We start from the raw sequence: 27782 nt of genomic DNA on the forward strand, positions 1-27782 counted from the left end.
TGAGCTTCATGGGTAGGGAACATCCAGGCTGCCATCTGTATAAGGCCTGCAAAATCATTTGGTCTGGCCCTGCCAAGGCAAACCAGAGGTAGGACTCGAAATTCAATACATCTATAACAGGATAATTTTTAAGCTGATAATTCTGTATGGCCCTTGAGAGATGTTGTAAATATCTAAATGGCCTTTGTCAGCAGAAAGGTTCCTGTCCCCTGGAGGGCAGGGGGCACACAGCTGTGGTGTGGGAATGGGGACAAGAAGAAAGAGAAGAGCTGAGACCAAGTGTAGCAGGTGTCCTGCCCGTGTTGGAGACATGGGGTCTGCCTGCAGCCCGCCAGGGACCCGCCAGGGACCCGCCAGGAATGCCTGCTTGAACCTGACGTTGTCCAAGGGGTTTCTCCTGGAAGACTTAGTCAGGAGGCACCTTTACTACCTGCGATTTAGAAATTGATTTAGAGACCGATTCTGAGATGCCTATCTGTTCCCCCTTTCACGTTTCTGGAATGAGAATGCAGAGTGCAGTCAAGAGCTGTCATAGTGTAATTGGCAGTTTCTCTTTCCTAGTGATTTACACAATTATGGTATGTCTTGCAACAGAGAGCATCTGAGAGGCTGTGAAATACATTTAAAGTGTCTCCTGCTAGAGTCCCCAAAGATGGAATGTGTCTGAAGTCCAAACGTCTTGTCAAAATGACAGTGGCTTCCAGTTATTATTGAGACTCTACGAACTCCCCAGGCCCTGTTGTATGTAATAATAAAAAAGTAGTCCTATTAGAAGTAGCAGTTGCTAACATCTATCCAGGACTGGCCTAAGCATTTTGCTACCCCTGTTTAATAAATGGAGAAATCAAGGCCTGTGTGCCCCTCCCGATAGCTATGTGACTTTAAATAATCATCCCCATAAAAAACACAAGAGACTGGAGGATTAGAGCGGTTAGGTTATTTATCCAGTGTCACACAGCAGTACCTAGAACAGCCAGAATGTAAACTCACTTCCTGACGCCCACGTGTGTGTGTCCAGTGATAAGTGATCGGCAAGGCATCAGCCTTTGTCAGCACTCTGCAGGTGGGGGACCTGCCAGGACAGGTTTTCCATCATCTCATGGAATCCTCTTTCAGTGCAGGTGCCTAGGTCCTGCTCTGTTCATGAACAATCTGACGCCCAGTGGCCAGGCTGAACTGGAGACCCCCATGGGCCTAGCCCCAGGGCCCGCTCCTGCCCTCACAGGAGCTCCCTGTGGTGATTGGTCGTGTCTTGGAGATGTTTCCTGCAGGAGTCCCCATTCAGTGCCAGCCACAGCAGTGCACAGTCACCTGGGAGGCACCAGGGGGCTCAGCCCAGGCTGTTGATTCATGAGAAGACAGGGCCCTCAGGAAGAACCATGGGCTCACATAGCATCAAACAGGCACTCGTGAACAGTTCCAGAGACAGATTTCCAAAACAGGCCGTCTCCCCATCCTGTTCGCCCCGTCATTTTCATTGTTCTGCCGTCTGTTTCTGCAGAGGTGTTCTGAAGACGATGTCCTTGTGAGTTTCAGTAGTGTTCCGTGTGCTATCAGACACGTAACATCTTCAGTTTGGTGCTCACTGAATTCAGTTGCTCTTGACTTCTCCGTTGAGATGTAGAGCTGGCAAACATTTTCTCACTGAGCCAGATGGCAGACAGCGTGAGCTCTGTGGGCCAGTGTCTGTGTGGCTGGGACTCGGTTCTGCTGCTGCCGCTTCCCAGGAGCACCAGAGACAGCATGCAAGCAAACGGGGTGCCCGTGAGATACTACAAACTCAGTTACAGCAGCACGCGGTGGACTGGGCTTGGCCTGGGTGCTGTATTTGCTAACTCCTGGCTTGGAAGCTCCTTATACACAGGAATGCGATACACAGCTATAGATGTTATAGGTATAGATGTATGGGTTAATCTGTAGCTGTATTTCCAGATATGATTTAATTTCCCCTTTTTAAGATGAATGGAAATTTTTGAAGATAATGGTTTCTTTGCCACCTGCTCTTGAGTCAGTGTTCCGAGTAGTCAGTGAGCGTAAGACAAGAAGGAAAAAGGAAAGGAATTAGTGATTGATCAGTGCCCGCTGCTTGCCAGAATCCCAGGCATCTTTATGTACTGACTCGTCCAAGTAACTCTCTAGTGCACCTGACTGCCCTGTAAGGTAGCTTCAAGAGTGCCTTTCATTCTGTGATTCATATGAACCAGGGAAAATCTCCTTAATTAAAGGGAATTGTTGAAAATGGGGATTGATACTTCATACCAAGCAGGGAAGATAAAAATACCTTAAGAGAACTTTATCTCCAAAACGTAATTCAAATAGAACAGTTGTATCTCATAGCTAACAAATTTTAGGTTATGATCGTAACTGTCCTCTACTTTTTAGAATGAACAAAGAATGAATGCAGTGTTCATTTAGGGGATGTGTTTATTTTTTGATTTTTATTCTTATTTACTTGAAAGGAAGAGAGGTAAGGAGAGAAACAGAACTAGATCTCTCATCCCCAGGTCCACTACCCAGGTCCCATTCCCAGCTGAGAACTCCATCCTGGTCTCCCATGTGGGTGGCAGGGGCCCAACTGCCCGAGTAATTACCTGTTTCCTCCCAACGTGCACATTAGCAAAAAGCTGGAATTAGGAGCAGGGATGGGCACTGTGGCACAGCAGGCAAGTTGCCCCTTGGGTTACCTGCACCCCATATCTGAGTGCTAGTTCAGATACCAGATGCTTTGCTTCTAATCTAGCTTCTTGCAAATGCATCCAGAGAGACAGCAAACAATGGGTCATGTGCCTGGGCCCCTGCCACTCACATAGGAGACCTAGATGAATTCCAGGCTAACTTTGGCCTGGCCCAGCCCTAGAAGTGGCAGTTATTTGAGGGGGAGTGAACCAGCAGATGGACGATATTTCTCTCTCTCCCTCTCTCTCCCTCTCTCCCTTCTCTCCCTCTGCCTCCTCCTCTCACTCTCCCTCTCTCCCTCCCTTTCCCACCCTTCCCTCCATCACTCACTGTTTGTGCGTGTGTTGCAAAGACAGAGGAGACAGACTCTGCCTTTCAAGTAGATGAAAATCTGAAAAAAAGAAAACCCTTGTTCAGAAAGAGCAGAGCCAAGATTTGAACACAGGAACTCAAGCATGGCATGCAGGCCCCCTTAGAGGCATTTTAAATGATATACCAAATGCTTACCCCAAAATTAAGGGGTATATTTTCTAAAGAAAAATTATATAATACAGGATGACTTAACATTTTATTTTTCCAGAATTGTCAAGGGAGGATTGTGTGAGATTTTTAATCCTTTCCAGTCCAGCCAGGTGTCACTTAATGACAAGATTCTGAGAACTGGTCGTTAGGCAGCTGCATTGCGTGAATATTTTTGAATGCTCTTCCACAAAGTGGCTATATGACTCCACTGGTGATACAGCCTTAGGGGAGTATCTTTACACATGTGGTCCATCATTGACCAAGATGTTACATGGTGCATGACTGTAACAATTGGTTTGTCTTCTGTTTTCTTGCAAGATTGTCACTTGTTAATGAAATTGCGATCCATCCTCATTTCCATCAACTTTATGAAATCCTGCATTTTTTGTGAGCTTTGCCTTTTTACTTTGCAAATGGTTCACATTGTACTGTTGGATGCCATACGAATGGTGAGGCAGAGACGGACCTGCCAGGCTATGACAAGCACGGGGTAGCAGGTGCTGTCAAGGATACTTGCATGGAGATCTGATTCGGGGGTAGTGCTTTGATTATGAAGATTTTTACTGCCTTGTGCAGTAGCTCCAGTGTAAAACAGGGGATAAAGAACCATAAGACAACAAAAGTCCTTGATTTGTCATTCATCTTTTATAGCTAAGTAACTGAAGTTCAGACGTATAAACCTTCCCAACGTCATCTGGTTGCTAAATCCTGAATCAAGATTCAGATTACCTATTACTGTAAAACAAACTGTCTGAAACCTTAGCATTTCAGTACAACATACATCTCGCACTTTGTGGGTCAGGAGTCCTGATGAGGCTCACCTGGGCCCTCCACTCCAGGTCTGTCTCAGAGGCTACAATGACAGTGTCAGCCTGGACTGGGGTCTTGTCGCAAGGCCTGAGTAGGAAACTGCTCTCTTCCAGCCTTTCTATGGTGGTTGTTGGAAGAATTCAGTTCCATGAGGACGGTTGGACTGAAGGTCTCAGTTCCTCGTGGATGACCACAGTTCTGTCCAACATGGACTTCTCTAAGATGGCCACTCAAAGCCAGCAAGAGAGCCAGCACTGTGGCATAGTGGTAAAGTTGCTGCCTGCGACACTGGCACCCCGTATGAGTGCCAGTTCATGTCCCGGCTGTTCCACTTCTGATCCAGCTCCATGCTAATGGCCTGGGAAAAGCACCAGAGGATGACTCAAGTGTTTGGATCCCTGCCATCCACACGGGAGGCCTGGGAGAAGTTCTAGGCTCCTGGCTTTATCCTGGCCTAGCTCCAGCTGTTGGGGACATCTGGATAGTGAACCAGCAGATGGAAGATATCTCCCTCTCTCCTTCCCTCCCCACCTCCTTCCCTCTACACTCTCCCTCCCTCCCCCCTTTCTATAACTCTTTCAAATAAATAAATAGATCTTTAAAAAAAAATCCAAAAACTCACAAGAGATAGTCCACTGGGAAGATGGAAGTCACAATCTTGTAATCCAGACCTGGAAGGAAGTGACAGCCATCATATTCACAATATTCTGTTGTCTAGGAAGAAGTCACAGAACTGAGCCACCTTGGAGCACAGCAGATTACTCATGGGTGGGAACAGAGGGAAGCAAGGGTCACTGAGGGTCATCTGAGGGTCTTTTTGCTACCAGTAGCCTTTGAAATCCTCCTCCTCCTTTGTGACCCTAGGTTATGGAAGGGACCCGGTCAGTACTTGCACTTTGAAGTAGATGATTGAAAATATAAGCTCACATCACTGTGTGACACCTGGCAGCCTGGCATGTGACTTTTGGATGTTTAATAAAAATGCTTTATTCCGAGAGCAGTCCCTGAGGGCAGGCAGACCCCTCACTGCCTAGCATTGCTGAGACTCAGGAGGTGTGCCGTGAATGGCGCATTGAATACCACTGTGGGAAGACTGGCCTTAACATCCCAGGATCTATCAGAGACATGATTGGTGCTGGAGGAAAAAGAGAAAACATGCGGGAGTGGACCATTTCTCTCTTCCTGATTGGGCCAGGTTCCCACTGTGCCTGCTCACCCAAGATGGTCTAGGGATTCTGAGAATCCGGAAATGTGTGGCTAACGGCTCCCACATCTATCCACAGGGAGAAAGGGGTGTGGCCTGCCAGAGTTTGGCTAGCATGGCCTTTATCTGCAGGTGTCAAGTGAGAATGAGGCTACTGGGGAGGGTGCTGGCACCTGTGCTCATGGGGTTGTTGTGTATTCTAGCTGATAATGTTGCTAGTCTGGAGGAAGACAGGGCCACAAGCAGTCACTCGGTATGAAAAAGGCTGATAACCCTGTCCCAGGCAGAGGCCTCTGCTTTCCAAAAGTGTGGTGTGTAGGGTCGGATAGATCCGGGAATGCTGACAAGAAGGAGCCCCTCTGAAATAGCTAAGTGGTGTGGATGGGACAGTGTGTGATGGAATAGTGCTAGGGCTTTTCCTATTTCCTGCTGATCTCCTCATTCTAGATAAGGAATTCCATATCTGATGAAATGGAGAAACATGCCATCAACCATAAAGGACACAGTCATGGGCTTGACCCGTCCAAGCGGCAATCTATTCCTGCACTAGCTAATGTGCATCAAGCTTTGGTGCTTAGCCAAGCATGGGGCTACAGAGTGTAGGAGCGCCGTCTCCTTTAATGTTACCACACTCTTGAATTAGGAGCTGTGGTCATTCCCATTTGCAGGTGAGGAACAGGAAGTGGCAGAGCCAACATCTCAATTTTAACTCTGTTCATCTTTGAAAGCCTTTCTGGGCCCTCCCACCAGCATTGCTTGCTGAAAGCCCAAACAAGTCAGAGCCTGAATGCCCTTTGAGGCATCCACTTCTGTCTTCCCATTTGACAGATGTGGACACTGAGACCTGGAGAGAGAAAAGAACTTCTCCAAGTTCGTACAGTGAATGAACATTAGAGCTGGAAATAGAACTGAGATATGTAGCTGCTTCAGCTAATTCCTTGTCCAGGCTGTATGATCCCAAGAGGAAAATCTAGCATCCCTGCTTCGTTAGGCCAGCCTGTGGCAGAACACGATGCATGGGCCGCGAGCAGGGTGTGATGTGTACTGGCTGCTGCTGAATTCTTGGGGCCTACAGTGGTAAGTACGTGTCATGGACTGGATGAATTATATGAGATGAGAACAGGATCCTATGTGAACACACCAGAAGATTTTCCCAGCATTCTTTGGGGAATGAGAGAGGCTGCACTGTTAGCTCTTAGTGGACAAGAACTTTCTCACCCCCACTCCTAGCGTAAAATAACTGATTGGTAAGTAGGTCATAGAGTGAATGAATGGATGCAGGAGACAGTAGAGGATGTAATAGTTGAGGTGTCTTAAACGGGACAAGGATGAGTTGGCTCAGTGAGAGGAAGAAAGCATATGAAGGGGTGGGAACAGACCTTGAAGGACTTGCAGGTTCGGACTAAGCTGTAAGGGTGGTGTGGCCCATGAGAGAAAGAATAAAGAGATTTGCCTAGAGAGGAAGTCTGATGTATTTTCATTAGGGCTGCCTATGTTGATAACTGTTGTATCTCCTTAATAGGTTGGCCCTTTTATTACCGTATGTTGTCTTCATTTGTCACTCATAGTAGTTTTTGTCTTAAAGTCTGTCTGTCTATGTATCTATCTATTTATTAACATCTTGTGTTACTGTAGCTACCTTAGCTTTATTTTGGTTACTGTTGGCATGGGATCGCATTTCTGTCTTTTTACCACCAACTTATCTGTGTCTTTGAATCTAAAATGAGTTCAGTTGCCTAACTTGATAAATTTATGTTGGGTATATGTATTGGGATATTGCACCATGCCCCATCAAAATGTCCAAGTATTACATGTTAATCAAAATTTTGAAAATAAATCATTAAGTAACATGAGTCTCATGCAGACAGCACACTGGTATAGTTAGGTTATGCCTTTTATCATTCTTCATTGGCATGGTTTGATTTGGGGGAACTGGCTTACCTTCTCTGAGACTTTACCCTAAAATGAATGAGCAGCCACAGCCCTGTGTAAACAGTGAATTGGCATAATCAGATGTCTCTGGTTTAAAAAAAAAAAAGATCATGCTGGGATGTGTGTGGAGGGTGGAGTGGAGTGGACATGGGAGAGGAAGGGTGATGGATGTAATAGAGGAAGGGTGATGGATGTGGGAGAGGAAGGGTGAAGGCATCCTTTCCCAAAACGCTCTCCTGTGTCTTTTTCTCTAGACCTTGCTCTCGCCAGCTCATGGGGCGAAGGAGCACTGAAGGCATCCACAGGGACCAGCCCACGCCTGCCACTGCTTCCCCAGCTGTGCGGCACCTGCCGACTCTGAAATACAGCCTTGCTGTGCTGGGTGTTTATCTGTTTGCCCCCTGTGCACTTCTAGGCATGAGTTTGGCAACTCTTTAAAGGTGGTTTAAGAGATGCAGCCCTTGCAATGACTTCAGAATTGCTCCTTACATTCTCCATGACCTTTGATGGCATGTTGTGTAGCTGCCATGCACCTCGCAGACAAATAAGCACATGTCGTATTCGGGGGAGAGAAAATGGGTAAATAGTAATCAGGGAAAAGTGGAAGTCAGCTCCCGAAGGGGGAATTGAACACTGCAGTTTATTAGAATTCCCTGAGTGCCTCTGGCCTGTGGTCTTTCACCTCCTGCCCTGATACTGGTAGATTCCTTAGGAGGAAACAGTGGTTAAGAGCTACACAAACCAGAAACAAAGACTGAGTCTTTAGTTGTCCAAAGGCAGCAGGGAGTGGCACGACAGGAGGTGCACCGGGCTGGGAGCTGGGCTGGGCAGCCAGGGTCCTCACCACCTTGTACACGGAGGCATTGGTGGTCAGTGGTGAATCACTCCGACTTCTGTGGTGCAGATTGCCTTTCTGTGAGATGAAGGAACAAAAATAGGTCTGTTTAAAGTTCCAGCTAGTTGAATTTTGGTAAGTGCTTGGCATGGGTCAAGTCAGGCTAAGGAATCAATGGAAAAATGGTCTTAGCTCTGGTTGTGTCCTGGTGCCTAGGTTCCAAGGGGTCAGAAAATTCTTGATGCTCCTTTGCACCTGTGACAGGCATGGCCAGTCAGCAATGGCCTGCTCTTAACTTGTCAGAAATCTGAATCTTTTCAACACAGAAGTCCGGCCAGCCTCAACACACCCATCTTCATGGGTTTGCAAGATAACAATGACTCACCAACCTAGAGAAGGACCCAAGCCTCCCTTTTGGGAGATAATTCAAGGCAATAGGAAATCTGTGGCACACAGTGTAGGATCGTAATGCATTTTGGCATTTTGAGGTTGCTAACTGCCTGTTTGGGTTGAGAACCAGGGGTGGCCGAGGATCAGGACAGGTGGGGCCACCTGTGGTGCCAGCAACACCTGCTCCCTGGAGTGATTACACCCTGCCCTCCCCTGGGAGGAAAATGTTTCTATGAATTTCAACCAGCAGACAGACGAAGATTGTCAGAAGGGCAGTGTGGTGGGTCGGCCACTTCCTTCCTCCCATGGTCTGGGGCCTTTCATAACCTGGGGATGTTCCCAAGGCTGCCCAGGAGCAGCTGCAATGAGCAGGAGCCAGCCGGCACCTCAGCACCTCTCTGAGGAGGAGGGAGGGTTGTGCCCCACAGCTGCACCGGGAGCCATCAGCCTGCCCTCTCCCTGGTCTCACCACAGCCTGTGCTCTGCGCCAATCCGAAGCCAGGAGCCAGGTGCCAGGTGCTTCCTCTCGGTCTCTCATGCAGGTGCAGGGGCCCAAGGACTTGGGCCATCCTCTGCTGCTTTCCCAGGCCACAGCAGAGAGCTGGATTGGAAGAGGGGCAGCCAGAACTAGAACCAGCACCCATATGGGATGCTGGCGCTGCATGCAGAGGATTAACCTACTGCGCCATGGAGCCGGCCCCGGCACCATTGCCTTTCACCCCTCACAGCTGCTTCTGCAGGAACTGCTCTCCCTGCCTCCCTGTCACCTCTCAGGTATGGGATGCAGTGGGCCTGGCCAGGTTGCTTGGTTCTTGTCTCAAAACCCCCCTATATCTTACAGTTCAGAACCAGGGGTAGCTACTAAGTGGCCTTCCTGGTGTCTGTTTCCTCCCTAGCCCCAAAGTGGAAGTTGACAGGGGGCTGGGAAGAGGGGTGGTGGCAGCTGCATGTGGGAGACGACAGCTGAGCGAAAGGCAAGCCCGAGGCCCTGGACCCTGGATGGCATCATTTGCAAAGATGGCTGGGATGCTGCAGACAGCTGGGCTGCTATTGGCTGCCCTCCTGGCCACACATCGTCACTCACGCCTGCAGGGCACAGGGAGAAGTGAGGGGCAAGAGGCAGAAGGAGGGAGAGGGGAGAAGAAGGAGACAATCGAGGCTGTAGAGGAAGTCACAGGGAGAAAAGTGTGGAGGGGCAGGGGAGGCCACACACAACCACACATCAGGGTCCCGTGACATGGCAGCGGCACTGACAATTCAGTCTCACTCTGAAATCAAGTGCATATTTAAATAGAAATGTGCCAGAGACCAAAGGATATTTCCTTGATGATTTGAGCTGTACGCGGTAATGATTTCTGCCCAATCTCGGGAATGCCCATCCCCAGGCAGCTGCGGAGGAGTGAGTCTGCAGCAGGAAATTAGGTGTTTGCTGCCCCCTGCTGGCGAAATCTCAGTTCTGCATATCCCCTGCAGAGGGGAGCTCCATTGAAATCACTTTGATATCTGGGGACAGCTGAACTGTTCGCTGTCCTGGCTCTCAGCCTGTTGCAGGGGAAGAAGACTTAGGTCTTAGCCTTGACCTCTCCCTAAGCTTTTGACTTCTATTTCGGTAAACCTGAGATTTCCCCCTAATCTCAACCTCAGCAAGTAAGTCTTCACATAGCTGCCTAACCAGCCGCGTCGGCCCATCACACATCCTCCTGGAGCCCCCACCTGAGGACCCTCCTGTGCTTCCCGTGCTCAGCCTGTCACGAGTCACAAACCTGCCTGGGCCACCAGGAGGCGTCTCACCTCATGGCCTTCATAGTTTGTCCACATCAATCCTCATCCTCTCTCAGCAGGCATGACACCAGCCTCCTGACCACTGACCCATCTACCTGTGCACGTGGACTTGGACAAGGGTGGGGTGTGCAGATCGAGTTTGTTTTTAAAGATTATCTGTAGCTTCTTTGTTTGGCCTATGAAATGCTTCCCATCTTACTGATCTGCCTGTCCATGCCCACCTCCTATCCATTGCCTTTAATTCCAACAGCAGGATGATTGTTAATTTCTTCCATTGCTTTTACCCATTCTCCAAACATTTGCTGCTTCTTGCTACATGGCATGCTCTGAGCAAGCCCCTGGGGTAGAGAGCAGAGCGAGACGCAGCCTCTGCCCTGCAGGAAGGTAGGCTGGTAGACCGAGCACCCAAATGCAGCCCAGACATCACCCAGGTCAGCCATCGTATAAAAGTTGATGCCCTTGGTGCAAATCCCCATCCCACACGGTCCTCATTTCCTGTTGCCGAATGAGTCGTCCCTCACTTGGTGGCTCACAGCAACACACACTTTTTGTTTATTTCCTGGTGTCCACAGGTGAGGCGTCTGGGCTGAGCTGAGCTGGGTCCTCCTCGCAGGCTCTTGGGAAGCAGCGTCAAGGGGTGGGCAGGGCTGTGTTCCATTCCCAACTTGGGTTCCCAACTAGGTTTGTGTGGTTGTTGGTCTTTATGGTTGTAGGACAGGTGCCACTCTCATGCTGATGGCCAGCTGGGGGCTTCCCCCAGGCCCCTGAGCCACTGCAGTTCTGTGCCACACAAACCCCTTCCAGCAGGGCTGCTCACTGCAAGGCTGATGCAGGCGCCTCTCAATCTGGGGCAGGGGGTGGGGAACGTGTGGCCCGCAGGCCATACGAGGCCCATGAATCATTTGGCCTGGCCCTGTCAGGGCCACTGCAGGTGGGACTCAGAATTCAATAAATCTATTGCAGGTTAAGTTTCAAGTTATAATTTTGTATGGCCCATGAATAATGTTAAATAAATCCAAATGGCCCTTGGCAGAAAAACACGGTCCTACCTCTGCTCCAGTCTGTGAAGACCGCCTTCTATGAGGTAACACAGTCGCTCCCATTGTCTTCTTCATATAGCAAAGTGTGAGCAAGGGAGTGGTGCCCCATAGCCTCTGCCGTACTGCTGTCAGAAGCAAGTCACCAGTCCAGCTCTCAGGAGAGGCGCTGCACAAGGGCAGGAGTCACCAAGCATCACCTGGGGCCATGCCCAGCACGTGGGTGTGCATACATGTGTATACACACACATACACACATTCACTCACACACATATTCACAGACACACTTATACAAACACACTCATATACACATTCACATACACACTTATACACACACTCAGACACACACATTCACACACACTGAGATTCACACACACTCACATTCAGACATACACACACATTCACTCACACTTATGCACACACTTTCATAGACACACTCATTTACACAGATTCACACACCGATACACACATTCACACTCATGCACACACACATTCATACACACACTCATACATTCACATACACACACTTATGCATTCACACAACACAATCACACACTCATACACACTCACACTCATTCACACACACATTCAGACATACATTCATACACACACACTCACACTATATACTCACATTCACACATTCATACATACACATTCACACTTACACTCAGACACACTCAGACACGCAATCATTCACACTCATACAAACTCACACATTGAGATATACACACACTCATATACAGACACACACTCATATACACAGTCACACATTCATACACATACTCCTACACACACACATCATATAGACTCATCCCAATTACAGGAGGTTGAGTAGGGTCTCAGATCCTGTTTCTGCCAGATTATTCCACTGATGGGACTCTCAGCTGTCACTTCTCCCCCAGTTTTGGGCTCGTTTTCTGTTCAGTGCCAGTGGAAGACAGAGCCATCCACACAAGGCTGTGGTTCATGACTGGCCTTTCAGCACCAAGAATTTAAAATTCCAGACAATCCTGTTCCCCAAATTCTCTCAGGAGGTGGCTGAACCATATCCTCTGCTGTTATTCGTCATCCTTGTCCTCAACAACAACTCCCATCTCCAGTGTCTGGTTAACTGGTATTGGCAGTGGCTCATCATTCTGATGCCTTTAGGGCTGCAGCTCAGCTGAATTGAGGAAGTATTTCACTAGACAAAGGCAGGACCCTCCCTAAGTGGAGTGCTGGAGCCAGGCCTGGAGATGGGATTGCAAGCAAACAATTGCAAGATGCTGGTGGTTTATGTCCAGTGTTGCAGTAGAAAGGCATCAGGGTGCTGTGGGGTGTCAGGGAAGGGGTCACACAGGTGAGCCTGCTGGGAGGCAATGGACATGCGACATGGTGGGCAGTGCCAAGGCCTTCGCAAGTGAGGATGGGGGATGCGGGGGGAGTGTGAGGGAAGAGGAGCATCATCGAGACAGGTGGCACGAGGGCTCTGAGAGTCTCCTTCAGGGTGGCTGGCTGAGGAGGGGGAAGCAGCAGAGGATGAGGCAAGATCCTGAGAAGCCCACACTCCTGGCTAAGGGAGAAGATTGGGCCGGGTTCTCTGTGTGTGGACTTCTGCACTCTCTGCAGTACCTTGGGGCCACGCTCCAGGTCAACACATACAGGAGGAGGAGTGTCCTGCTAAACTGGGCCTTGTGCTCATCTGCAGCTGAGCCTGGCCTAGCACTGCAAGCTCATGGGCACAGCTCCTCCTGGGTGCTCCCAGAGTGCATGCTGGATAGTGGAATCAGAACTTCAGCCACATTCATCCAGAATTTTCTCCCACTGAAAGGGGTCCTTGAAACTGAGGGATAAGCTTTACTTATACTTATAGCCTTGAAACCAGTACTGCGCCTGATCATTATGAAAGATCAGTAAAATAATGGCTAACTGTGTGCAAGGTCCTGCTCCAGGCACCAATATGGGTTATGTCACTGAGGACATGGGCACTTTCAATGGATCCATTTAATAGGTAAAGAAACTGATTTATGGAGAGGTTGTGTAACTCATCTAAGAACACACAAATCAGAAGAGGAGGAAGAGGATTGCCACCCAGGTCTTGTTCTCATGGCCTGGGAGTGAATAGGGTCTTGAGAGAACTTGAACGTGAACTTGTAGAAGCTTTCGAGAGTGCTTGGGTCCCCAGAGCCTGGCTGGATGGTGATGGGTTTGTGCCTGAGAGTACCATGATCCTAAAGAGGTGACCAGAGGGCTCCCCACATCCATCACATCTCACAAGGGACGTGAGCTTGGGTGAATTCGTTCTTCCTGTCCAATGAATGAGTTCCCAAGTCCGTGAGCAGCTCAGGAACACGTGAAGAGCATGGTTTTGGTCTCCAGTCTCGGCTCCATGGCGGTTTTGCTGACAACACGCTCACCCTGATGCCGAGGTTCACTCTGATGATTTTCTTTTTTTTTCTTTTCTTTTTTTTTTTTGACAGGCAGAGTGGACAGAGAGAGAGAGACAGAGAGAAAGGTCTTCCTTTTTGCCGTTGGTTCACTCTCCAATGGCTGCTGCGGCTGGTGCGCTGCAGCCGGCGCACGGCGCTGATCCGATGGCAGGAGCCAGGTGCTTATCCTGGTCTCCCATGTGGGTGCAGGGCCCAAGCACTTGGACCATCCTCCACTGCACTCCCTGGCCACAGCAGAGAGCTGGCCTGGAAGAGGGGCAACCGGGACAGAATCCAGAGCCCCGACCGGGACTAGAACCCGGTGTGCCGGTGCCGCAAGGCGGAGGATTAGCCTGTTGAACCATGGCGCCGGCCGATGATTTTCTTCATTTCCAAAATGGGCAGGGTCATGTGTCCCCCAGGAGGCTGCAGTGAGATGACGAGCGATGTGTGTGACGGCCCAAGTGGCAGGGGCTCACTGACTGGGTGTGGTGAGAGTCGTTGATGTGTTACCACCATCACCACCATCATCATCATCATCATCATCATCATCTGAGAGTACTTGTGGCTGAGTGTTCACAGATTCCTGGCCTGGGTCAAAGTCACGAATTTTAAACCAAATGGCCAAACCCAATCGGCATTGGGAATCTTGTTCATGGTTCTAGGCAGTGGTGGAAACAGATTCTGTCTGCAGATCAGCAGGTTTGTCAATCAGAAAATAAGATCAGGGCCCCCAAAGGCCAGAGCCAGGCTGTGGGGTCCAGCCCAGGCCAGGAGCAGATGTCCACGTGCCCCCTTTCATCACGTCCTTGCTGTCACACATGAGACACTTGTGTTGATCTGGCCCGTGAGCTCATGGGGACAGACACCACATTTTTTTTTGACAGGCAGAGTTAGAGACAGAGAGAAAGGTCTTCCTTCTGTTGGTTCACCCCCAAAATGGCCGCTACGGCCGGCGCACTGCACTAATCCGAAGCCAGGAGCCAGATGCTTCTTCCTGGTCTCCCATGTGGGTGCAGGGGACCAAGCATTTGGGCCATCCTCCACTGCCTTCCTGGGCCACAGCAGAGAGCTGGACTGGGAGAGGAGCAACTGGGATAGAACTGGTGCCCCAACCGGGATTAGAACCTGGAGTATCGGCACCGCAGGCAGAGGATTAGACTAGTGAGCCATGGCGCCGGCCCAGACACCACATTTTCATTGCCAGATGCCAGCTCTGTGTTCCCAGTATCTGCCATGTAGACGTTTGATGAATGAATGAACAAAAGCCAAAAGAGCAGGCACAGAACCTAGGAGCTGAGAGTGAGCTTGCACTTTGTGCTGCCAAGCTGCCCTGGAGAACTGACTCAGACACCCAGGGAACCTGACTACCAAGGTTGTCCACCAAAAGGAAGAACTGTTTTCCTGTGCCTCCCTTCCTACTATGCACATACACACACAGAGTGTATATGAAGATAATATTCTCCAAGGAGTGTTGGTCCCCTGCTACAGCCTGAGCAGAGGTATGAGCCAGGAGACCTCTCTGTGAATTGTAAAGGCTCAGTGTTCAGCAGTGTTTGGGATGATGGATCCTGTTCTTTGCAAAACAGCTCTGAGCATGGCCAGTGGCAGGGATGGCTTCCTGCAGTCGCATTGACTATACAATGAGTACTCTCCATACACGGTGACAGAGCCCCTCTGCCTCTCTCGGTCTTTGTAGTAAATTGTGTTTTCACACTAAGAATTATAAAATACATTTTAAAATGATCATCCAGTGTGCTCAGAATGTGGCATCAACTTGCATATATTTTTGTTGGTTGTACCAAAATCGCGTGGTCGCTTTGGTTCTTTCAGGAGTCTGCAGGCCCCCAGGGCTGGGACCGGAGGGTCTAGTTTGCCTTCTCACTAACTCCCTCCACTCACTAGCCAGTTAAGTAAAAGCGTGCTCAACCACTCTCTCAGCTGTGTTTTCTTTCACTGGGATAAGGATTCCCACCTGCCCTACGGACCGTCATGCAGTCTGCGGAATGATGTCGGAAGCACATGTCAGTGTCCCACAAAGGAGGCAGCTTCATCGGGGCTGATGCTGTCCCTCGCCCACACCTGCAGAGCACTCCAGGGCTAACAGTTCTTTCCTCTCTCCCTCCTGTGCTCCAGGTTCCTGATCGTGCTGGGCTGCTTGATCCTGGCTGTGCTGACCACATTCAAGGAGTACGAGACGGTCTCTGGAGACTGGCTCCTATTGCTGGTGAGACACCGGGCGGTGAGACATTGCCTAGCAGAGTGGACACCTCTGCTGGGACCTCCCACATTGAGGCAACAGAGGGCTCCCTGGGCGTAATTCTGCCTGGGTGGCTCCGGCTTCCTGGGGGCTGCAGGTGAATCCACGCCCAAGGAAAAGCAGTGCCTCCATCATTTGGCAATGCCTACATGGGCACAGATGGAGTGGGGACTGGTCTTCCTGATAAGGACTTGCTATTCCTGATTAGACATATGGGGCATGAACACTTCACAGCGTAGCCATTACCTATTTTAAAAATAGAAACGGTAGGTTCTCCAGCCTCTGAGAGTTAGCACAAAGGCAGATTGCATCCCCACGTCTGCCTCTGGACTGTCTCCCTGGTATCCTACAGCCTAGACCCAAGAACTTCGCACTCTCTTCAAGGTCAAGCACACAATCTCGCTGCTCCATAGAACCTCCAGGTCTCCTGTCTTTCACTCCATGTTCTCACTCAGTGCTGTGATGGAGCGGATTGTTGGGCGAGTTTCCTTCTCATGTCCCAAGCTTACAGCTTCTTCACATTCTTGCCCCCAGAAAACCGACGGTTGATGAAGAGCAAGTGCTGGGATGGGTTGGGCTCAGGCTCTGCACCTGTCCTGAAGGAGGTTTTAGGGAGAAGCTTGCTCCTTCCCAGCCCTGGGCAGCACTGGCTACCCTGCAGCTCCAATGACCTCACCCAGCCCTGATGGAGTAGAAGTCAGCCCTGCCTCTTTAGGGTGATGGTGCTGCATGGGGTGAGGCCCTGGGCTCCACCTGGGGAAGGATTGCTGACTCCTGGGTTAGAGTTCACCAACAGCAGAGTCTTTGTGGCCCCAGAGTCAGTGCATTCTAACCCACGGGACCCCAAACCGAGACCTGAATGGGCCAAGTTAGGCTTTGGAGATTGTGGAGCTGTAGCACGTCATGGGTTCCTGGGGATCACAGAAGAGAGAGAGAGAGGCCAAGGCCTCAGTGTCTGAGCCACAATGGGGTGCAGCAGGGTGGAGGTCCCCAGTGTCCTGCTTGCAGCCTGGCACCATGCTTGAGCACGTAGGTGCTGGGGTCTAATTAACTGAGCCCAGGACCCTTTCTTGGCCACTTCACAGTCTGAGGAAATTTGCCCGAGCATCTTGTGCCTTGGTTTCTCAGAATGGCACTTGGGGGTGCCTGGCCCGTACCTAGTAAGCATTTCCCGCGACCAGCAGCTGCCCTTCTTAGGGGCTATGCATTCATTAAAGGAACTTAAAAGACTAGGATCCATTGGAATGAAAACCGGGAAAGAATCAGAACCACTCTGCAAGGGCCACCCGCCTTCAGGACAGTCAGCACATCAGAGGGCAAAGGGGACCAACCTGTTCTCCTCCCCCCACCCCTTGCCCCACCTCCCCACCCAAACAGCAGAAATCCAAGTCTTCAGATCTTCGGAACAGAAAGCCCTCATTCTCTCCAACCAGGTCCTGATTCATTGGTGCCTCTCCATATGCTCTTCCACGCAGGAAACATTTGCTATTTTCATCTTCGGAGCCGAGTTTGCTTTGAGGATCTGGGCTGCCGGATGTTGCTGCCGATACAAAGGCTGGCGGGGACGACTGAAGTTTGCCAGGAAGCCCCTGTGCATGTTGGGTAAGCCCTGACCCCTGTGTCTGTTGCAGCCTCAGTCTCTGTCTTTGGTGCATTGTTTCTACAGGGAGATCATAGGAGGCTCCTCTGGGGGCTCTGGGAGGCCAGCACCGGCTCTGCTCCTGCCCACAACATCTGTCCACGGCAGTGGTTTGAAGTACTGCATTTGGTTTGGGAAGGAGCCAGCAGGTTGAGGGGACTGAGCAGCTCTCGTTCTGAGACAAGCAGCACCCCTAGACTTGTGACAGTTCACATCCCTATGCCTTTCCAGGCCGGATGGAGAGCAGTGGTAGGTGAGACACCATTGCAGGTTGAGAAGTTACACCTGTGAGACCGTGGTGTGCCCGTGTGGCAGAGCTAGGAACTGAGGCACGCAGAGCTGAGTCATTCTCCAGGCACACAGGTGGTGAGCAGCAGACTCCATCCTAACACCCACGTCTGGAAGAACCCGGCACATGTGATCACTTTGAGTCTTGATCCAGAGGTTGCTGTGAGAGATGTCACTGGAACCCCTCCATCCAGATGCAGGCAGTGTGAGAGTGAGGAGCGTCACTGTGCACACTGTAACATGCACCCACAGGTTTCTGCCTCAAAATGCCACTAAAATCGTGTTGTAGCAGGACAGACTGCCTGAGTGATGACCAGGAGACTTGGGAGCATCTTAGCTCTGGGAAGGATTAAAGTCACAGAGCCATCCAGTGCTGGGGTTGGAAAGGCCTCCAAAGTCATTTGGCCCAAGCTGCACCCCTGTGTGACGGTCCAGCACCCCTTGTAGGTGGAGCTTCGTAGGTGGTTACCCCACTCCTGCTTGTGCACCTCCAGTCCCCGGGGGAGGGTCAGACATTTGAGTGTAGCCACTGTAGTCCTCCTCTGCACTTGATCACATGTGCTTAGAACAAGCGGGACATCACTGCTCTCAGCAGCCCTGTGCCTCTCCTGTGAGCACACTGCGCATGCCTCACTTCTCCTCTGAGCCGAGATCACCCGGACTGCACACAGCGCTCAGGCACGCACGGCCTGCCCAGAGAAGCACTGGCCCATGTGCCTTGCCCACCAAGCAGCCTGGGGGCACGTCGCCTTCCTTGCTGCCAGTGAAACCTCCTTGCCACGTCCTTCCCGCACTATTGAGGTTGCACTTCTAAGCTTCTGTTTGCTCTCAGAATTTAAATGCACGAGTGTGTAGGTGTGTATGTGTGAGCACACTTTGGAAGAAGTTTTAGTCCCTGGTCTTCCTTATTCCTTTGCTGTCTCCATATCTACTCCCCGCTTGCCTTCCTGTCCTCCATTTTTTCCTTCTGCATCTTTTGCAAATGAAATCATATTGAGTAGACTTCTCGTTTGCTGTGCCCTGTCCAGTGCTGACCAGAAGTCGTGTGTGTGTGTGTGTGTGTGTTGGCTGTGGGGAGCATGTATTTGTGATGAATTTGGCCCAAATTCAGTTCAAGAACAGTTCAAGAAAGTGGGGTCTGGGTCCCTCCAGGACAGGTGTGTTCCCATGGAGCTGAAGTCACAGAGCTCCAGGCCACCCTCCCCAGCTGCCCTGGAGACGAGGCCAGGCCTCAGATCACAGCATCCCTGCTGGTTTTATTTTCCTTGCATCACTGTTTTCTACTCTCTGCATCTTGGCTACTCCCACGGTGTGGCCTGCATTAGTCAGCACTCTGTTACTATAATGAAATACCTGAGGCAAGCTACTTTATCAAGAAGGGAGGTTTATTTTGGCTCACAGTTCTGTAGGTTCACGGTCCAAGTTTGGGTGGGACTGATTGCTTCAGCCTCTTGGGATGGCCTTCTTGCTGGCAGCATCCCTGGGCAGCACAGAGCATCACAGGGCAAGACAGGGAGCATGGGTGTCTATGTGGGGAGCTTCACAAAGTTCAGGGAAATCTATATTCTATTATAAACTATGCAGGGATTTCAAGATTTTGGACACAAAATTTAAAATTCCATTTTCTACTAACTTTATTTATTTATTTGAAAGGCAGAGAGAGAGGGAGGGGCAGAGAGAGAGAGGCAGAGAGAGAGAGAGGTCTTCCATCCACAGGTTCACTTCCCAAAGGGCCACAATGGCCAGGGCTGGGTCAGGCCAATGCCAGGAGTCAGGAGCTTCTTCCAGGTCCCCCACAGGAGTATAGGAGCACAAGCATTCTCCGCTGCTTTCCCAGGTGCATTACCAGGGAGCTGGATTGGAAGTAGAGTAGCCAGGACATGAACGGGTACCCATATGGAATGCTGGTGCTGCAGGCTAAGGTTTAGCCTTCTATGCCACAGAGCTGGCTCCACTAACTTTTTATTTTTTAATTTTTAAAAAGGTTTGTGTATTTATTTGAAACAGTTACAGAGAAAGAGGGAGAGCCAGAGAGATCGTCCCTCCACTGGTTTACTACCCGATGGCAGCAATACCATGGTTTGGCCCAGCTGAAACCAGGAGCTTCATGAAGCTCTCACATGTGGATGGCAGGGGCCCAAGTACTTGGGCCATCTTCTGCTGCCTTTCCTAGGCCATTAGCAGGGAGTTGAATCAGAAGTGGAGCAGCCGGGACAATGAACCATCAACCATATGGGATGCTGGCATCACCCACAATAGCCCCTCCACTTAATTTTTTACGTCTCCTCATTCATCTTATAAAGCCACAATGATCCAATCATGAGGCTCCTAGTAAATTAATCAAATGTGATCATTCCCCAAAGGTTCACCTCTAAATACTACCAATTCCAGCCTCTTAATACCATTGACATCAGGCTTTGGGGACTGTTTCTGCAGGAATTTGCTCTAACTCTAGCACTGTCCTTGTGGGAAATGCTGCTTTTCTCCGTGTGTTTGACAAGAGTGTGGTTGTTGTATCCATGAACATTGCAGCCTCCATATCTGTCCTCCTCAGATATTCCTCGTTGGGTGCAGGCACCTCCACTTTGCAGATCTGCAAAGGGTTAAAGTCACAGAGCTCCATGTCCTCATGGAGCATCACGGACCATAGCATCCCCCCCTCCCCGCCACATCTGGGTTTCCTTTTGGTTTGAGTGCAATCATTATTAAGTGGATAGAAACCACAGATAAACTGAGGGGCCTGGCCAGTGGCACACACCTATGTGTGTCCAGATGTTTGACCCCTACGTTTTCCCAGAGGTCAGGCACACCTGGAGGACATTTTGGTAGGTAGAAAGGGCATGAGCTTTTTGGACAAACCTACCTAGATCTGAACAGAGCAGTGTGTCCTGAGCTAAGAGACCAGTGACTACAAAGATGCAGAGGTATGAGAGAGCCCTGTGTGTGCAGAAGACCACACATGCTTCTGGAAGGTTCCGAGGAACCAGAGGAGTTTGAGGAGCCCATAGTTTGCACAGTGGGCTAATCGTCCTAGCAGTGGGTTTCTTGGAACCCTGATGCTCTTGCAGAAACATAGCCCTATGGTGAATGTCTGTGGGGAAACTCCATACTTCATTTGTATGACCATGTGCAACAGTGCATATTGGCATAGTAAAGGCTCTAGGGAGTCTTGCACAATCCATTTAACTGTGTTATTCCCAAGTTTACTTGACCATGGGTTGTTTTGACTTCCTAGCCCTCTGAAGGACAGTGGGGAGATAACTGATGGGTACTAAGTGCCACTGAGGCATAGGAAAACAACCAGGTCTGCTTCCTTGTGTACCTGACTCTGACCCAGGAGCCAGCTTATCCCTCTCAGCAGAGTCCCATCCCCTTTGTCCATCTCTGATTTCAACCAACACTCATACCCACATCCCATGTCATGGGTAGCCTTCACATCTTTCCAGTCTACCCCGAGGCTTTCTCTGAACCTTGGGGAAGACAGTAGGGCAGTGCATCTCAGAATTAAGGAGCCATTAATAGCTGCAGGGGTGACCCACCAGCAGCAGGGGACGAGAGCCATAGTTCATATCCAAGCCTCTCATCTTTGAGAGGGGTGATCTTGGGAGGTGTTCAAATGACCCAACAGTGACCTGGATAGTAACCCTTTACTTGTTTCTTTCCTTCACTCTCTGAGGGGCTTTCTGATTTCCTCTCTGGCTGAGGGACTCTCAAGTGCCTTGGGAAATCACTTCCGTGGGATTTAGAGTCAGCATTGGAGTTCTCAAGCCTACATTCCACCCCAAGTCAGCTACTTCCAACTGCGTGGCCTCAGGAAGGCGCTCATGCTCAGAGCTTTTGTTCATGGGTCACAAGAGAAGAATCCTACTTGTGACAGGTGGTTGATGTCAAGATTCAACACGACAATACTTAGATTGGCTGCTGCTTGGCACACGTCCATCTGCCACAGATAGCCCTGCGATGATGATGCCATTGCTGTCCCCTCACCTCCTCTTCCCTCTCCTCTGCTGCTCTCTCTGTCTTCTTTCCCAGACATCTTTGTGCTGATTGCTTCTGTGCCAGTGGTTGCAGTGGGAAACCAGGGCAATGTCTTGGCCACCTCCCTGCGAAGCTTGCGCTTCCTGCAGATCTTGCGCATGCTGCGGATGGACCGGAGGGGCGGCACCTGGAAGCTCCTGGGCTCAGCCATCTGTGCCCACAGCAAAGTAAGTGCCATGGAGACCCCATGAGACCCATGGGCTACCCACCCACCTGTGGCCTTCCGTGGCACCCCCTCCCTCACAGTGTCTCTAGAGGGTGGCCATTCTGCCACCCGATAATGACAAAAAATAGGAAGAGAAGGCGGGGCATGAGCAGATGTGGTGGGATGAGCAGGAACAGGTGGACCCGGGCTTAAGTCTCAGCTCCACTGCATGCAAATTACTTTTGCCACATCACTCACCCCTGTTTTGCCTCCAGTTTCGTTGCTTCTAAAATAGGAATGCTAATTCCTATTCCTGCCGATTTCCAGGAGTGAGCTCATGCAAGGCAACATGCAATGGGAGGGAAAGGTTTGGGAGTTATGCAGACTTGTTTGAATCCAGACTCTGCCAGTGTAACTACAGGGACTCGATGTAACCTCTGTAGGTCTTGGTTCCTGTGTTTGTCAAGTGAGAATGATAAGCACTAATCTGAGGATGAAATGGGTGGATGTGAAGAACACTTGGGGTGTACCCAGCTCATAGAAATCATTCAGTTAGTGTTGTGTGGAGCCCAGAGAGCAGCACTTAGAAGCTATGCTTCATCCAGACCAGCTGCCCCAGATAAGGAAGCAGACACGGAAAGAGGAAGTGTCGTGCCCACACTCACACAGAGTGACACAAACTCTGGCAGTCCCTCTCCAGAGCCCTCGTCCAGTGGTTTGCTGCTGACCACAGCAGGGTCCACTTCTCTAAGGAGGCCGGGAGCCTGGAGAGGCGGGACTCAGTTCTGTACCCTCCCAGAGTCCCATGTGGTTGAGCAGGTGTAGAGGCCAAGCACGTGGAATCCAGGCTATCCAGATTCATGCTTCCCCATTTCTCCTCTTCCTATTGTTAACCCAAACCTTCGATACCACTTGGTTTGAGCCCGTCTGCCCTACCTGGACCCAGGAGAGGGAAAGGGCTATGCCTATATCAGCTCAGAACCCCAGGAGGCCAAGACAGGAGAAATCAGAGGGAGGGATGTTTTCCACAGGTGCAAAATCAAGGCCGCCTTCCACTCTCAAAAAACATCTGTTCTTGCCAACCTTGGTGAGCATCCTGGATGCTTTTGATGCCCTGCCCAGATCCCTTTGCTGGGAACCCTCTGGCCACTTCCTCAGTCACATGTGACTGAATCCCTGTCTTAGTCTGTGCATCTGGGGAGCCAGTCCTGAGGCAGCGAGCCTGATTGACTTTAGGAAGCTCAAGAGTTTTCATAACTAATGTTCACATGACCTGCTGTCTCCCACCAGCAGCCCCAGGCCACAGCCGTACAGCTCCTGGCTTTTTTTTTTTTTTTTTTTTTGACAGGCAGAGTGGACAGTGAGAGAGAGACAGAGAGAAAGGTCTTCCTTTTGCCGTTGGTTCACCCTCCAATGGCCGCCGCGGTAGCGCGCTGCGGCCGGCGCACCACGCTGATCCGATGGCAGGAGCCAGGTGCTTCTCCTGGTCTCCCATGGGGTGCAGGGCCCAAGCACTTGGGCCATCCTCCACTGCACTCCCTGGCCACAGCAGAGAGCTGGCCTGGAAGAGGGGCAACCGGGTGCTCCTGGCTTTTGTATCTCAAAAACACACCCAGCTACATTGCGGGTGATTTCCTATGAGATGACATTGCATAGTGGAATTCAGCGAGCTGCTGAGTCAGACAGCACTGGGGTCCCAAGTGCAGCTGAGCCGCCATGCAGCTTAAGAACATCAGAGTATTTGGGTGAGCTTGCCCAGTGGTAAAGTAAGAGACCCTGGCTGCATTTCAGGGCCTGGTAACTGGCAGGTGTTTATTAAGAGCTCTGGCCCTACCTGTAGTCCTAGCCCAGGCCCTAGCCCTAGCCCTAACCATAACACTAACCCTCACCCTATCATTCTGAACATGCTCATCACAAAGCATACAAATGAATGTGTAAATAAAGTGAAACACAAAACACCTGGGACTCTTTCATCTGAGAATGTAATTCTTGCCATAAATGTTGTACGCCCTGGCTGTGCTGCCTCTGGCCACAGCATCCCTGGGTCAGGGCTCCGATTGCAGCATTGTGTCTTCCTCCTGACCTTCAGTTTCTGGGTTATCAGAGGACATGTTCACGGCCCTCCTGGGCTCAGCTGGTGCCCTGTGATCCTGGTGCTGAGCTGGCCACACGGCAGGTGTTCCTTCACACCACAATAGACCCCTGCACCTGCTGACCTCCTTTTTTAACCATGTGATGATCAGCACCTGCTGGATGTTTGCAGGATAATCCCTGAGGGAAGATGGGCTCTCCTGCAGCAAGCCGGGCACCCAAAACAGGGACACTTCCCCAGGGCTGGGAAAAGGCTACGGAGCAGAACTCTCTGCTCACACACTTAGCTTTACCTGGTTCTCGCTCAACCCCAGAGTCTGTTGTGAGTGCCCGTGAAGATCTCACAATTCTCGGCCAGAGCTCAGAGGAGGGTGCATTTCCCATGAGAATGTCGCCTGTGATCTTGTGGGCGTTTACCAGGTCGTTTCTTCCTTCCCTCACTGTGCTCTGGGCCGAGTCCTGCCCTCACCTCCTCCAGGCGCTCAGATTAGGAGGCCTGTGGACTGCAGAGCTAGACACCTACAGCTCGTGCTGCTCCTAGTTAGGGGAGGCCATGCTGTGCTCCCAGAATAGGTAAGCCTGGCATCTGTGCCACCTGGCACAAGACCACTGAGGCCTTCCTAGTGCTGTGTGCTGGGTGGGCCACATCTGTTTTGAATATGAGACCCCGAGTCCTCCAGGCAGGGCCAAGGGGCCTGGCATATCCCACAGAATGGATTTAGGGATCTGCTCCCATCATGTCCCCACTGCCTGGGCGCCCAGCCCTTTCACCCCAGGTTCACAGGTGGAGGACCCAGTGGACCTCACAGCATTGCCACGGTTCTGCTGCACGGCTGCTGGCAGAAGACAGGTGCAGTCAGAATCGCCTGGAATTGCCTTTTCAAAGACGGCAAAGCGCAGAGCTGGGACCCATTTTCACTCCTCGTTGACGACCGTTCCACGAGTCTCTTACTAATCCAGCACAGCCAGTCTTCCTGTGCATATCAATGCCCAGCAGCTTCTTTGGGTCAGAGCCAGATGAGGCTTCTGACTCTCATTCAGGGGCCAGAGAGGGTGAAGAAACTGTTAACCACTGGGACCACACTCCAGAAGGCGAGAGGCCCACACTCAGCCCACCTCTGGGGAAGGACTGTCCGAGTCACTGCTACGGATCACCTGTGACAACTAAGCTACCCTCACTGTGCTGTGCGTGGGCTGCAGTGGGGAAGAACACACCGTGTTCATGGAGCACAGTGAAGTGTTAGAGAGGTGGGCAGGCTAGAAAAGAGTGAGGCATGAAGGAACTACAGGTGCACTCTGTCTCCTGTGGCAGAAGCAAATGTGCAGAACAAAGTCGGAAGATGATGCCATGTGACTGGTCCCATCAAGGGAGGGCAGTTCAGGCAGCAGGACCCACATCGATCGAGGCATGGACAGAGGCGGGAGCAACCCCAGGAGTGAGGGTGTCTCAACCCAGGAGGCAGCTAATGGACCCTGGTCAGGTGCAGGAAGCGTATCACCATGAACAGCTGGGCTCTCTGTGATGACTCAGCAGGAACTGTGTTCTCCAGGAACCCGACCATCTTCCCATCCAGGCTACCCTGTTAGCCCTTGAAATGGGAACCCAAGAGAAGCAGAGGAGGCTGGAGACAGAGGGAACCTTATGAATTTCCTCCAGCAGGGTGTTGAAACTTCTGCAATTTGCTGATCTTGGTCTTCTCTCTGTACTATCCTTACTGTTTAGTAACATTTTTCTTTTTTCTGTTTGTGTTTTTTCCCAAGGTTTATTCATTTATTTGAAAGAGTTACAGAGAGAGAGGGAGAGACAGAGAAAGAGAGCTTTCATCCACTGGTTCATTCCCCAAATGGCTGCAACGGCCAGGGCTGGGCCAGGCCAAAGGCAGAGCCAGGAGCTTCATCTGGGTCTCTCCCCTGGGTGCAGGGGCCCAAGTACTTGGATCATCTTCAGCTGTTTCACCGGCACATTAGCAGGGAGCTGGATTGGAAGTGGAGCAGGCAGAACTGAAACCAGCGCCCATATGGGATACTGGCACTGCAGATGGTGGCTTAATCCCACAAGCCACAACGCCGGTCCCATAACATTTTTCTTTAAACCAATTTCCTTGGGCAGGCATTGTGGGATAGTGAGTTAAACCACCACCACCTGCGATGCTTCCATCCCATATGGGCACCAGTTCAAGTCTAGGCTGCTCCACTTCCAATCCAGCTCCCTGCTAATGCACCTGGGGAAGCAGTTGAAGATAATCCAAGTACTTGGGGCCCCTGCACCCACATGGGAGACCCAGATGGAATTACAGTCTCCTGCTTTGGGCTGGCCCAGCTCCAGCCGCTGCAGTCATTTGTGGGGTGAACCTGCAGATAGAAGATCTCTCTCTCTCCCTCCCTCCAACTCTTCCTTTCAAATAAATCTTAAAAAAACAAAAACAACTTCTGTTTGTTTACTTAGTCATATGTCCTGTTCTATCACATGATAATACCTGTAAAATCACAGGCCTGGTGTGCCACTTAGGCTTATTTTGGCTGTGTTCCAAATTGCCGTGTGACTATGGAACACAATCACTGTTTATCTGAATCCCCCGGTGGTGCACGTGATGCTGGCAGAAGCTCTGTGATATGGACCCTTCACTTTTCAGCTGAGGATACTAAGGCTGAGAGGGGAGATGTTCCAGGATCACACAGTACATTGGTGGCAGGATGGGTCGCTGTCCACAGCTCTACCCTCTCTGCCACGCCTGCTCTCTGCTGCCATTGATTTCCTGGTAGCACGGAGCTTTATCCTTGCTCTGCACAGTCCTTGAGTCCCTGAGTGCTGAGCGAATCTCAAAGGCACTGGTCCCTTCCTCTTGCCCTTGCCCCTTCCTGGGAAGCCTGCTGAGCTGTGACATGGAGGTCACCTGGAGCCAGAAATCATCCTCTCCTTCCCTAGCCACACACTGGCTCTTAGTTAGCGAGAGGAACAAGAACCTCATCACAGATCCCTTGGGCAGTGCTGGAGCTGAGGCCCAGAGAGGGGGAGTCGCGGGCGCACAGTCACAGAGCTGGCAGCTTCCATGCAGTGACGACTCAGTGTCCCCTCCTCTCCTTCCCGCCTCCTCCTCCAGGAACTCATCACCGCCTGGTACATCGGCTTCCTGACGCTCATTCTTTCCTCGTTTCTTGTCTACCTGGTGGAGAAAGATGTGCCCGAAGTGGATGCCCAGGGAGAGGAGATGAAGGAGGAGTTTGAGACCTATGCAGATGCCCTGTGGTGGGGGCTGGTGAGTCGCCCCATCGAATGGCAACCCTGTGGGTACTGGTAGGGCTGAGGCAGAGGGTGTGGCATGGACACACTCAGGCAACTGCACTCTGCAGGCAGAGCTGGAAGCCAGGGCAGGCTTTGGGTAGACATTCCTCAGGATGTTCCCAGCCTGGGCCTGAGTTCCTGCTTCTCTCCCAATTTCAGCTTCCTGCTGATGGCTCAGTGGTTGGCCCTGGCTTACATAGCACACCTGGGCTAAGTTTCCAGCTCCTGGACATTTGGTGAACGATCTGATGCATGGGAGTTCTCTCTCCATCTCTTTCCCTGTACCTCACAAATAAGTTAAAAAATTAAAATTACAAATTTTTACAAAGGAAGTCAGTGTTCAGAACAGTTTTCTCGTGCTCATTGAGGGATCTTAGCTTATTAAGTCATAGGCTGTTATCAGCAAAGTCATGCAGAGGCCAACAGTGTGGCAGATCTGCAT

General features: G+C 50.8%; 1 protein-coding gene across 1 annotated transcript in view; it reads left to right on the top strand.

Annotated features, from left to right (window-relative positions):
* Positions 1-27782, top strand: part of KCNQ3 (potassium voltage-gated channel subfamily Q member 3) — a 343382-nt gene that overhangs the window by 272100 nt on the left and 43500 nt on the right. Inside the window, exons 2-5 of the mRNA XM_062189451.1 lie at positions 15733-15823; positions 17332-17458; positions 21816-21988; positions 27159-27314. Of these exons, the coding sequence (XP_062045435.1) occupies positions 15733-15823; positions 17332-17458; positions 21816-21988; positions 27159-27314 (547 nt within the window). The remainder of the gene's footprint in view (positions 1-15732; positions 15824-17331; positions 17459-21815; positions 21989-27158; positions 27315-27782) is intronic.

Source organism: Lepus europaeus, chromosome 4, assembly GCF_033115175.1.
Source record: "Lepus europaeus isolate LE1 chromosome 4, mLepTim1.pri, whole genome shotgun sequence".
NCBI lineage: Eukaryota > Metazoa > Chordata > Mammalia > Lagomorpha > Leporidae > Lepus > Lepus europaeus.